At 43.0% G+C, this 12,458-nt stretch overlaps 1 protein-coding gene across 18 annotated transcripts in view; it reads left to right on the top strand.

Annotated features, from left to right (window-relative positions):
• Positions 1 to 12,458, top strand: part of LOC135168413 (agrin-like) — a 256,515-nt gene that overhangs the window by 239,854 nt on the left and 4,203 nt on the right. For 12 of the 18 annotated variants that reach the window (XM_064132568.1, XM_064132558.1, XM_064132556.1 and 9 more), the window contains 14 exons: positions 699 to 796; positions 3,212 to 3,335; positions 3,680 to 3,916; positions 4,377 to 4,673; positions 4,913 to 5,062; positions 5,148 to 5,411; positions 5,550 to 5,696; positions 5,890 to 6,129; positions 9,225 to 9,419; positions 9,507 to 9,719; positions 9,892 to 11,500; positions 11,623 to 11,876; positions 11,978 to 12,074; positions 12,178 to 12,297. In XM_064132568.1, coding sequence (XP_063988638.1) covers positions 699 to 796; positions 3,212 to 3,335; positions 3,680 to 3,916; positions 4,377 to 4,673; positions 4,913 to 5,062; positions 5,148 to 5,411; positions 5,550 to 5,696; positions 5,890 to 6,129; positions 9,225 to 9,419; positions 9,507 to 9,719; positions 9,892 to 11,500; positions 11,623 to 11,876; positions 11,978 to 12,074; positions 12,178 to 12,297 — 4,045 coding nt within the window. The remainder of the gene's footprint in view (positions 1 to 698; positions 797 to 3,211; positions 3,336 to 3,679; positions 3,917 to 4,376; positions 4,674 to 4,912; positions 5,063 to 5,147; positions 5,412 to 5,549; positions 5,697 to 5,889; positions 6,130 to 9,224; positions 9,420 to 9,506; positions 9,720 to 9,891; positions 11,501 to 11,622; positions 11,877 to 11,977; positions 12,075 to 12,177; positions 12,298 to 12,458) is intronic. The other 6 variants (XM_064132563.1, XM_064132559.1, XM_064132562.1 and 3 more) reach the window with 6 other exon arrangements.

Here is a 12,458-nt window from a genome sequence, read left to right as displayed (position 1 = left end):
AGACTAGATGAGGCGAGGAGTTCATACAGATGATGAATACCAGGGGTGTGATGAGGACTCGTATCCAGGAGTCAGTGAAATTCACTCCAAGATCTCCAGAGACAACGGACTCACCTCGTAGATAGACCTAGAGCCCCAGAATGTAGAGGGTGTTGGTTTGAACCTTCAACACTACATTTTACTTGATGTACGTGTAACACAATGAGTAGTGGTGATGTTGGGGTATAACGGTATCGGGGGAGAGGACTGCTTGGTGGGCCAATGGGGCTTACATGCATATGCAGCATGCATGCCTCGGGGTAACAACTCATAGCACACGGTAGGTGGGCGTAAAGACAGAGAGAGCGAGAGAGAGAAAGTGAGAGAGAGTCCAAGGCATCGTGATATGCATGAAACCGCGTTTTAATCTACAGAGAGATTCACAAGACGAGAGCGAGCCGACAGATCGCGTGAAATACGTAACGTTGATTTTATTTTCACTGCTGTAAATTTCATTGAATATTTATTCACCTCTTCAGTGAATTATCGTTATTTGGTGGAGGGGGAGGGGGAGGAGAGAAGAAGAAGGGAATTGTGGATTAACGAGGCTTCAGTGGGGATATAAGGGGATGACTGGAGCTACTTATGGTCACGATAGTTTCAGAAGGAGCGTTAAAAAATAAATGAACACTCTAAAAATGTAATTTTTATCTTTCCAGATGGCTGCGAGAGCAAACAATGCAACAACTACGCTAAATGCGAGAGCGACAGTACTGGTGAAGCAAAATGCGTGTGTCCAACTAACTGCGGAGAGTTGGTGAGTCTCGTTTTTGGAATAACAATACCTCGTTACCATAAATTGCATCGGATTCCTCCTGGATGAATAGTACTGTTGTACCCGGTACTCATGGCTCTTTCCCCTGGAATAATCCACCTTTGTTCGTAAATGTATGTAGCCAGGGTGGGCCCCTACGTGCGCCACTTCCACCGGGGGGTTGCTCCTCCAGGTACTGGCTTTGCTCTGCGTTGAACCGAGGGGGAAAAAATGTCCAGAGAGACAGAGAGGGAGAGGAAAATTTTAGAATGAAAAAAATGAGGGGAAAACGTTACTTCCCCTTTGAGTCACAACTTCAAAGCATTCGCCGCACTGGGGTATAGTGCTTCTTGTCAAACAATGTAAATTACGTGGAGGGTGCATGAAGAGCATTCCATCTCGGGGTATATAACTACCGGAGGGGGTGAATCACGAGAAAACATGTTCTCGTGAATGCTTTATGCTTTCTTTGCGGTATATGGTGGCCATAACATTTATTTCCTCGTGTTTAAGATTATGATTTTTATCAGGATGATACGTCCAGGGGATATTCGGCTTCAGAAAACTCTATTGCAAATTTCAACTGCAAAAAATTCATGTTCTCGAGCAAAAATTGAAAATTTTCGCCTCTTCAATTTGATTTATCTTCTCATCATCTTCTCCAATCTTTATGAATCTCGTTCATCACCAATTTGAACCTTTCCACCTGCATCACCGATAAAAATCACCCGGAAAGTCGTTTAAACCACTGAACCTTGAAAAAAAATATACCCAGAATCATAAAATGGTTTTCGGCGGAGGTTGTAATGTCAATGAGCACGAGAGAGGGGTTGTAGATAGAAAGATGGCTGGAGGGTTGAGCCAGCTACCCGGTGCTTATTGGGTGGAATCGAACATAGTTGGGTAACGCCAACGAGGCCACAAAAATTGCCCCCACTCCCATTATCAGTCAGACTGGGGCATTCTTATCGGTAATCGGCGCGCGTAGACTCGATCGAGTGGATTCATCCGCTCTTCGGGCATGCGGTACCAGCATCCTGAACGGTGAATCCTGGAACACGAGGGTGATGACGTAGGGATGGTTACACGAAGTGTAATCAGTCGTTAAAGAGATGCTTGGGATATTCGTGGCATCAGAAAAATTGCATGTGCTGCGGGGACGTGAGGAAAACCGGTCTTTCTTGCACTTATAACAATATATTAATTATTTGTCATTTTCATGGTATCTCGCTAATTCTGGAATTCGCCAGGCGCTGACGATTTAAAAAAATGGCGATTCTCTCAATTTAGAGAAATGCTGAAACCTTAACTCCACTGAATTCGAAATTTCTGGAGTCAGCAAATGGCAACACGAAGGGAAATCCAATAGGAGATGCCATTATTTGGCGTCCCGCATTATGGGGAAGTTTAAGGGAGAGATAAAATGGAGGTTGGAGAGTCCTGGGTGGGGGAGGAAATACCGATATTCAGTGGGAATTTCAATCGATTCTCCAGCGTTCTTTCTAACTTATCTCTAATTAATTTTTTAGTTCAATTTTCTAATTTTGGCACCAGAATTTTTATTCTAAACAGCAATAAATTCGGTCAAAGACTCGTTTCCCCAATTTTTCCGAAATAATTATCAAATAAAAATCTCATCCCGCCTTCGTGGGTCTCAAGTCCTCAAGCAGCTAATTAGACTTAAACCCAGTATTTGCTGCCCCGAATTAAACGAACCTATCGTCCCTCTCCACCACCCCCTATTTTCCCTCGCACAAGCGTTACCACCGGCCATTGCCAACCGCGGCTATGCCATAATAACTATTATTCCCTTGCACCCGACCACCACAAACACCACAGCGGTCTCGAATCCCAATTAGAACTAATGAAGCCTCTGCACGTATGCATTCAAACGAACGGCTAGAAGGTCCCTTTCTCCACTGCGCTCCACTTAGTTACATATTGTTTCAATAACACCATAGTACCCCCCACCCCCGCCCCCCTCCACCACCACCATCCATTTGCTTCGCCCCTTCAATGTCCCTAGTTGTCCCGTGCAAGACTCAGATGAAATAAAAAATCGAATGAAGGGAAAAAGAAAAGTTGTGGAAGTGAAGGAAAAAAAGTTTTAACGAGCAAACAAACGACTGACTGAAATGAATATAAGCACGACTAATTAAGTATAAAATTTCATAAAGGGGATGGGAGGGGGGAGAGGGATGGAGGTGTATGCAGGGTTGCATGCGCAACAAGTGAACGAAATGTAACGAGTGTTTCCTCTATTTGAGATTCAATGAACGTAGAAATGTTCGATATGACATTGTTATTTCTGGAATATCCCTGCGTCGTGGCTCGATAGTCGATTTCTTGATCGATGTTTTTCATATATTTGTGAGGCTCTGAATTATGTGAGATTTTATTTTTCACCGGTTGTTTCAGGATAAAGAGGGAGAGAGAAAGGTGTGCGGAAGTGATGGGGTTACTTATGCTAATGAGTGCGCGATGCAAAATGCATCGTGCACGATGCAGACCAGCATTACGGTGGCTTTTGAGGGCGAGTGCTGTGAGTATATGTTTTTTATGGGTTAATGAAAATGTTGGAGGAAGAAGTGATTAAGAGTGGGGTCCTATCGATCCAATGAGAGGGAGATAATTGCTGGGAGTGGAGTGGGGTTAATGACTAATATAGTGGAAGTTCGCTGGAGCTGTACATTGAGCAAAAAAAAAAATAATCTCGATTCTAAAATCCACTTTGAAAATTGTTTCCAAACACATCGTACAAAAACTCCTGGACTTTGCAAACTCAATTTAAAACCGATCGTCTGATTCACTCGTACCCTTTTCACTTGAATTTCCCAAGAACTAGACAAAAAGTCCTGACTAAAAATAAAAAAACAACTTTCACAGCGCAATGTTCCAACATCGAGTGTAAAAACGGCGCCCACTGCTCGGCGGGTGAGTGCGTCTGTCCCGAAAGCTGTCCAGAACCAACTGGCGAGCCGGTATGTGGTACTGACGCAAAGACATACCCATCCGAGTGCGACTTACAACGAACTGCCTGCGACAAACTCAGAAGTAAACTTTCAAGTCTGCACGTAGCATTTCATGGAGAGTGCGGTGAGAAATTTGCTGTTGCTGCACTGAGTAAGTTTTCAATACTCCCTACACTCTCTCAAATTAGTTGTTATCAATTTGGATTCAGTACGAGCACTGATACTGAGTTCGGGGCTCGAGGAAGGAGTGAATCAGGGGAAATGGGTTAAAACGATTCGGCTCTGGTCCATTCTATTCACGTTGTCTGGGAATCGTCTTGATAACGAGGCAATTCTGTTCTGTTCAATTCAAAAATCTCAAAAAAACGAACTTACAATCATTTTTTTTACTTATTAGCGTTGGAATCCTCCAAATAGTTGCTGAGTTCAGAAAAAATACGTTTCAATACTTTTTATGGAAGATATTATTAACCAGAGTTGGGAAATCTTGGAAGAAAGGTAGTGGCTGACTCGAATAGGTTTTTACTACTTCCTCCAGAATTTTTAATTCACTAACAGCCCAGTGCTTGCGTGTCCTACTAACCATTAACCAAAACTCGTATAAACCCCAGCTACAATGTCAACACCGTCTGTGACACGGCTACCAACAACCGTTGCCGAGGTAACGAGCACTCAGGAGCGAGAAGCTTGTAAGGACATACACTGTGATTTTGAGGCCACCTGTGAGCTCGGACCAGATAGATTTCCGAGGTGTAGCTGCAAGTTTGATTGTAATGCTGAGAATGAGGAAAGTGCCATGCCAGTTTGCGGAAGTGACCTTAAGATTTATCCGTCAGCCTGCTTCATGAAAATTGAAGCCTGTCAGAGGCAGCAGGAACTCAGACTCAGGCCCCTGGACCTGTGTCAAGGTTTGTGGCTTCCCAAGCTTCTCCTTGCCTCATTAACGCTTTTCTGCTTTTATCGATGCTCTACACCAAATGCCCATCGACTATATACACCAAAAATTTAGGGACAAATCGATGTTAATCGAATCGAAGTGTCGGCCTGAATTCATAATAAAAAAAAACAGAAAAAAATTCTAGAAAATTTCCTTCTCTCGTCGCTTTCTCCAACTTTCTCCTTTTCTTATCAAATAAATATCCCCCAGGTATGGAAGTGAAACCCTGCAGTGGAGATCCCCCATTAACCGACGACGAGGGCAAGGAATACGACTGCGGAAGTGGTCCAGACAGACGTGACTGTCCCAGTAACAGTTATTGCCACCAAACTACTCGATTTGCACGTTGCTGCAAGAAAGGTACACCCGTTTAAAATTTCCAACCAATTGCTCGAGTACACGAAATGCTTATCGTTTTTTCCCTTTCACCATTTTATATCACAAGTAGTCCAGGGGATTCAAGTCGTCAAGTGCCTGGACTCTTGGCATGGCTGCTGTCCAGACGGAAAAACTGCTGCATTGGGACCCGACGGCGCCGGTTGTCCCAGTCTCTGCAATTGCAACAGGTTGGGAAGTATCTCCGACACATGTAATCCAGAGACTGGACAGTGCGAGTGTCGGCCGGGTGTTGGGGGTCTTAAGTGTGACAGGTGTATGCCAGGATACTGGGGATTACCGAAAATCAGCGAGGGACATCAGGGATGCATTCGTAAGAGATAATTTTGTGAATACTACGGAGAGAGAATATTTAATTTTAATTTATCGTTGTATTCAGTCAACTACTCTCTCTGCGAATTGTTACTACTACTGTTTAAAAAATTGGGATAAATATTTCGTGAAATTTCAGCCTGCGGCTGCTCACTCTTCGGTTCTGTCCGGGAGGATTGCGAACAAATGACAGGACGATGCGTCTGCAAGCACCACATCCAGGGACAAAAGTGTACTATTTGTACGGATCATAATAAGATCCTCACACCCACCGGTTGTTTCTCAGGTTTGCATTATTCCAATGCCCTAATGTCCTAACTCGTTAGAAGTCGTCGAGTCATTACTGGCGAAAATATTCTGTAACGACCCAGCGACTCACTTATTAGTAATACCCCATTTTTAATTAATGAGGCCACGACAGTTGGACGAATATTATCAATATTGTAGCAGAGCCTTGAAGAATGTTCTCTCAATTTCAGCGGACACTAGTGTACCAATGCCAACAAGCTGTAACGAGTTGGAATGCTATTCTGGCGGTCATTGCACTGAAATTGGCGGTGGTCCTCATTGCGAGTGTCCATCCTCCTGTCCAACTGATGTACCATCAGTGCCAGTTTGTGGTAGTGATGGACAGACATACGCAAACGAGTGTGAATTACGTTTGTATGCCTGTCGTCATCAAGCGGACGTTGTAACACAGGCGTTTGGACGTTGCCGAGGTGGGTTCACAGAGCGTTCGCCTTATGTGCCGCTTTATTTGTTGAAATATTGACATAATCTGAGCTGGTAACACTGCTCGACGCACGATCAATCGATAATAACATGATTTCATGATGATACTAATAGTGAGACTAATGATTTAATTGTTGATGAGCTATTTACGTGTGTTAATTGTTTCTTGGGATATTTGTAGAGAAAATGTTGATTATTAACTGTTGCAATTAGAAGTTCTTGAGAGGTACTACAGGCAGCTGTAATAAGGCATAATAAAACTTGATTTTTCGCAGATTAATAATCTTCATGACCTGATGATTATTCCCCTTTGTGTCGTACAAAATTTTCTCGTCTGTAACGAAGATTTTTCCAGATCTTTCTGACAAAATGCTCTTCTTTAACAGGAAACTTGCATATTTTTTGTTTCTTCAAGTATATGCTCCCGAGAAAATATTCTCTTTAAGGATTCTAATCGTCAAAAAATCATATCGTTGTACAATTAGACAAAAATATTGAATGCCCCTCGCTTTACAAACCCCCTGGTCAGATAGGCAAACGTCTAACTGACACAAAAAACCCAACTCTCAAAAAATCCGCCAATAAACCGTCCATTTTCGTCGCATGGACTCATCGATAAAGCCCTCTGCGCTCCTACGTACCCCCCGAAACAGGTAATTGAGCAAAGTTGACTCGTGAAACTGGCCCCTCAAAGGTGACCTTAAGTAAATCACTGTGTGCATCTCATGCGGTCAGTCAACCAACTATAACGTTCTCCACACACGCGCTCACATCATACCTCAAAAAGAGCACATATGCTTCCCCTTCTCACCCTCTCAATATACTACTGAATCATTTACGCCCTCATGCACTGCAGTATCTCCCATCTTCTTGCTCATCTCCGCGAGATCGTTATTTTTTTTATCATTTTTTCATTCCAGTGATAAAAAGACGAATGAAAAAGAAAAAAAAGCGAACGAAAAGTGAATGAAAAAGAAAAGATACCATTCATGATGCAGAATCAGGTAAAAGTTTTCAGGTCAGGCTGGGGAAATAATTTTTTTGTTAAATATTCCGTCAGCTGAGAGTAAAATTTCTTGTTTCTCTCAAAAGTTCATTCCCATTGGCTACAAATGTAACTATTAATTCCAGCACAATTTCGGAGTAATTTATGGCCCTTGAGAAATAAAGAAACATCATTAAAAGGGGATGAATTGAATAACAATTAGGACTGTCGAGGGGAAATGGCTTTTACAATTCTCGCTAATTTGTATCGAGGAAAATGGAAAGTCTTAAGATGGAGTGCACTCTTTCCAGGAACTCCGGAGTTCCCTCTTAACTCCTCTCTTCTGTACTTGAATCTATTAAATTGCAAACCAACCGTCCGTACATCAAGTGATCTTATCGTTAAAAATCCACCAGATGTTCTCAGATTCAAATAGTTTTCAGATTGTAATCTAAAATTTTCAGGTTTTAATTAAAAAATTTATAACTGCCTGAAATTTATTAAAAATTCACCAAGATCAATAATCTTTCTCACAGTATATTTAGTCTTTTCATAAATTAAATAAAGCCCCAGTGAAGATAGTGAATAATTAATTTCTGATTGAATATTTTAATGATTTCCTTTTGTAGTCAGCCCTCCAAACCCATTTTTCAGAGTTTGGCCGCGTGAAAATATTCTGGACAGCTCTGTATTTTAAACATAACAGATCAGTTTCGCCTAGTGAATAAATAATAGGATCTCAGGCATAAGTAATAACGGAATAAATAGCTTTTGTAGGATTATTTCGGGTCTCTTCGTCTCTGTCAACTGTCGACAAGTTTGGGGGGGAAATGAAAACGGAAGAGACAGAGGGAGATTTGCAGGGAGAAAATTCTAAGGTACTTTGTGATCCTTTAGCTGGTGGTTTGAATCTTGTAAATAATGGATGACGTCGTTTTGGCTGGGTGGTAGGGCCGGAGAACCAAGTATCGAAAAATGAGAGAGTTTGATGCATTTAACGTGTTCGGAAATAGCCTCAGGGGTGACTAATGACGATCATTGGGGGAAAAAGTCACGAATAAATCGATGGCTGAATGGCTACCACGCTTCTCCATTTTCTTTGGTAGTTTCTTGTTTTCGAAGTCGATGGGTACTGCTTACCAATGCTAATATATGTGAAGGACAATTGACGCGATTTTTTGACAATTTCACAGATCGAATTTCAAGCGACAAAATAAATTCTAAAAATCGATAACCAGTACTTCCCTAAAAGCACTGCATCAGCCTAAAACGATACCAAAAAAATAACCATTGAAATTCTGGTCATGAAAAGGCCATTCCTCACGCGTCAGTAACCGAACTTCAAAAATCCCCAGATTAGTACTCTCCCTCCTCCAGCAATAAAAATGCTATTGTACCACCAAAAGTCCCATTTATTACTCTATTTTGCCTGGCAAAAACCATTCTATAATCAAACGAACAGTTCAAAAGCTCCGCGTATCAAAATAATACCCTCGAATCTGAGGCCAAGTGGAAAAACCAATGAAAGTCAGCCTTTGAAGTGAAATAATAGGATGCACAGGCCGTTACGGAAATTAATTAAACTCCCTTCCTTCATTTTCATCAAACCACTCGTAAGATGTTCCAAAGTGCAACGATACGGTTTTTCATTTGCTGGGTTTTGTCCTCCTCAAATTAGCCCCTGAATGCTTTCCCATTTATATTCCATTTTTACTTATGAATTACAACGCGAATACCAAAGGGTACTCTACCCTCTTATTTTCCAGAGGAACGCTTCTCCCATTCCTCCATTTTCTTTTCAATGATGAGTTTTCGAGGATAAATGAACATTATGGTCCGCTATTTATTTCCAAGAGACTCGAGCTTCAAATTCTCAAGTGCCTCAAAATGCTCATTTGTCTCCATTGGTGGAGTCTAATTAAATAAAGAATTACTTCAAGTACTTGTCCCTCTATGACAAAAGGCTGTTGTAAATTTAGGGAATAATTGAGACACAATTGATCACTTACCCTATCGAATTAATGGATTAGTATCAATTCTGATCGAAGCATAAAAATGAAAAAAAATCAAAACTCTTCTTCTTCAAAAATTTTCTAGACGATCCGAAGGTGAATACAGACTTTCCTGTGAAGAGATTTACAGCTGTCCAGTACACGCAGCCCGCAGCAGCAATTTCTCCATTGTCCAAGTCAACCAGGCATCTTCTTGGTCCCGAGCCAGATTCCAGATATTACTACACCCATCGGGCACAGCAAGAGACCATCACTATCGACCGAGACAATCTCAAACACGGTAATACACGAGTACCCGTAGCTTTTTATCACTGTCTTCACCATTCCCTGCATTCTTCCGCCCTCGTTTCATTTTCGTACTTTCCAGGGATTGTTACAGTGGTGGATAATGATCATGGGTTTCCAGGTGTCGCAGCGGCATCAAGACCGACCCCAGCAACAATTCGCGTGGTTACTGCGCTTCTCGGGGATCTTTGTGCTGACGATAAGGACTGCACAATACCGAATAGCGAATGTGTTAATGGGGGATGCATTTGCTCTAGTGGATTCTCCGAGACGAGCGATCGGCAGGAGTGCTTTGGTAAATAAAATTCTTGCGTGGTAATGGGAGTGAAATAACGAGACATTTTTGCACTTTACACTTACTATTACCCAAGCCATCATGCTTCAAATAGTCTTAACCGACTTAATCTTGTGACTAACTTGATCTTTAATCCTTCAACACATCTCAGAGATATCTCTTCATCTTCCAGCCAACTACCTGCCAGTGACGCCATCCAAAGAACTGCGTGCCTGTCTTTCCTACCCCTGTCACTCATCCTCCACCTGCATTGACCTCCCCTCCTCGACGTTCGTCTGTATCTGTCGTCCAAACTACACCGGCCTCCTTTGCGACGAAGAGATCAACAAGCGAGAGTACCAAATTCCCTCCTTCGACGGCAAGTCCTACGTTCGTATGAGCCGCCTAAAAGCCTACCACAAGTTCAGCATCGAAGTTGAATTCAAGACATACGCCGACAATGGAATAATCCTCTACAATCAGCAGAAGAACGATGGAACCGGGGACTTCGTGTCCCTCGCCATCATCGACGGTTTTCTCCAATTTCGCTACAATCTGGGAAACGGCCCTGTGATTTTGACGTCCCCCGAACGCGTTACCCCGAAAAACTTTCACCATGTGACGGCCAAACGTTACCACAAAGACGGCGTCTTGATCTTCAATAACGGAGAGGACATAGATGGAAAATCCCAGGGGATCCTGAAATCCCTCGATCTCAATCAAGATACCTTCGTGGGCAACGTTCCCACGAACTACAGCCGAGTCTTTGACAACATTGGGACTAATCAGGGCCTCTTGGGTTGCATACGAAAATTGAAGATCAATCGATTATCAGTCGACCTGCACATCAATCACGACAAGGAAGTACTCGAGACGTATCGCGTGAAAGAATGTACGGATAATGCCTGCGCGTCCCTTCCGTGTCAGAACGGTGCCACCTGTCAGCCGATCTTCGAGGAGGACCTGTGCAACGGCCGCGAGTGTTCCAGCTCCAAAAGAGGGAAAAACAAACGGAAGGGAGGACATACAACAGCAGGATTCAATGTCGTCAAGTGTAAAGGATCTCACTGCACTACTGTGGACGGAAGCCCGAAGCAGAAGAGATCGAAGAAACATCCGAGGAAGAAGTGCATAGGCGCTGAGTGTGATTACGATTATGAGTTGGATTATGAGCCGAGCTTTGAGCACGACAATTATGCAGTGACGCAGTATGCACCGCCAGAGTACAAGTGCATGTGTCCTCCACAGTATACAGGAGTCAACTGTGAGGAGTCATTGGATCCGTGCATCGGAGAGCCCTGCAAGAACAACGGTGTTTGCGACATTCTACCCCAGGGTGGCTACGTCTGCAAGTGTCCACCAGGTAGAACTGGAGAACACTGCGATGTCCTCGATGCTGACCTGACGGAATTCCTTGTGCCTGAGTTCACTGGCGATGGTTTCGTGGAGTTGGCTTCTCTTGAAGGTGTTTCCAAAGCATTTTCTATCGAGCTCTGGTTCCTGACCAGGGCTAATGATGGACTACTGCTGTACAATGGACAGATGAATAATGGAAGAGGTGATTTTATCAGTCTGAATATGGTCCAAGGGAAGTTGGAGTTCAGGTTTAATCTTGGGAGTGGAATCGCTAATATCACCTCGCCAGATGTCGTTAGCCTTGATACTTGGCATTGTGTGAGGATCAGCAGACTTGGGAGGGAGGGATTGCTGCAGCTGGATGAGGGAACTGTTGCTAGAGGCTTCTCCGGTAATCCGCTGACGGAACTCAATCTGGAGATGCCGCTTTATATAGGAGGGGTCAAGTGAGTATTGTTTGATGCATCCGATTCGATGTCGTCAAACTCATTTGCTCAATTTTTATGTTCCCTGTAGGGCCCCTTGCTATGATAAACTTGGAAATTAATTGATTTTTCAAATGTTACAGACACTGGAGAGAGGTTCATCGGCTTGCTGGTGCTTGGACTGGTTTAGTCGGTGCTGTTCAGAGATTAATGGTGAATGGCAAAACCTTCCAGAATTTGGCTGTAAACTTCACACAACACAATACAGAAGTGTACGACGGTTTACCATGTCCCAGTAACGAAAATCCCTGTCACAATGGGGGTGTGTGTTTACCGTTGCTGAATAGCTACCTTTGCAAATGCGCAAGTGGTTACGGTGGGCTACACTGCGAATTTTGTAAGTTTTGTATTAACTAGAGTATTCCGTTGTTGGCGGTCTGACAAGCCAACAGATGTTAAATATTATAGTGGTTATATCCTTTGTCTCGTGTATTCCAGTCATGGGATTCGATGTCTCCGGTGGGGAAATATCAGACAGACCGGTACGATTCGATGGCGATAATTTTCTCCAGTTCAAACATCGTTACAATAGAAGGTCAGTGTCAATATTCTAGGGGATTTCATTTTTGAAAACTTTCGCATGCTTCAATTAACCATTGACCCACCTAACAAAACTATTCCTTCATTCGGTGACGCAGTACTAACACAACTACCAGTACCATAACATCTACAACTTCCGAATACTACGAGGAATCTTACTCTGACTATGAATTTGAAGAGGACCTCGATCTGGAATACGATAATTACGACTACTCAGAGTAAGTGAGTCTGGCTCAAGCCTATATTTACGTTGAGTGCATCGGAAACTCGTGCACTATTCCGTGAATATTTAGGAACAGCGGACCTTAAGCCCCTTCACATTCTCCTCTAAATTCACCCATTTCGAAGATATTCCCGGAATAGTCAATTTTCCCTAATA

This window comes from Diachasmimorpha longicaudata, chromosome 13 (assembly GCF_034640455.1).
Source record: "Diachasmimorpha longicaudata isolate KC_UGA_2023 chromosome 13, iyDiaLong2, whole genome shotgun sequence".
NCBI lineage: Eukaryota > Metazoa > Arthropoda > Insecta > Hymenoptera > Braconidae > Diachasmimorpha > Diachasmimorpha longicaudata.
The sequence above is the reverse complement of the archived record's forward strand: the minus strand, read 5'-3'. Positions and strand labels throughout refer to the sequence as shown.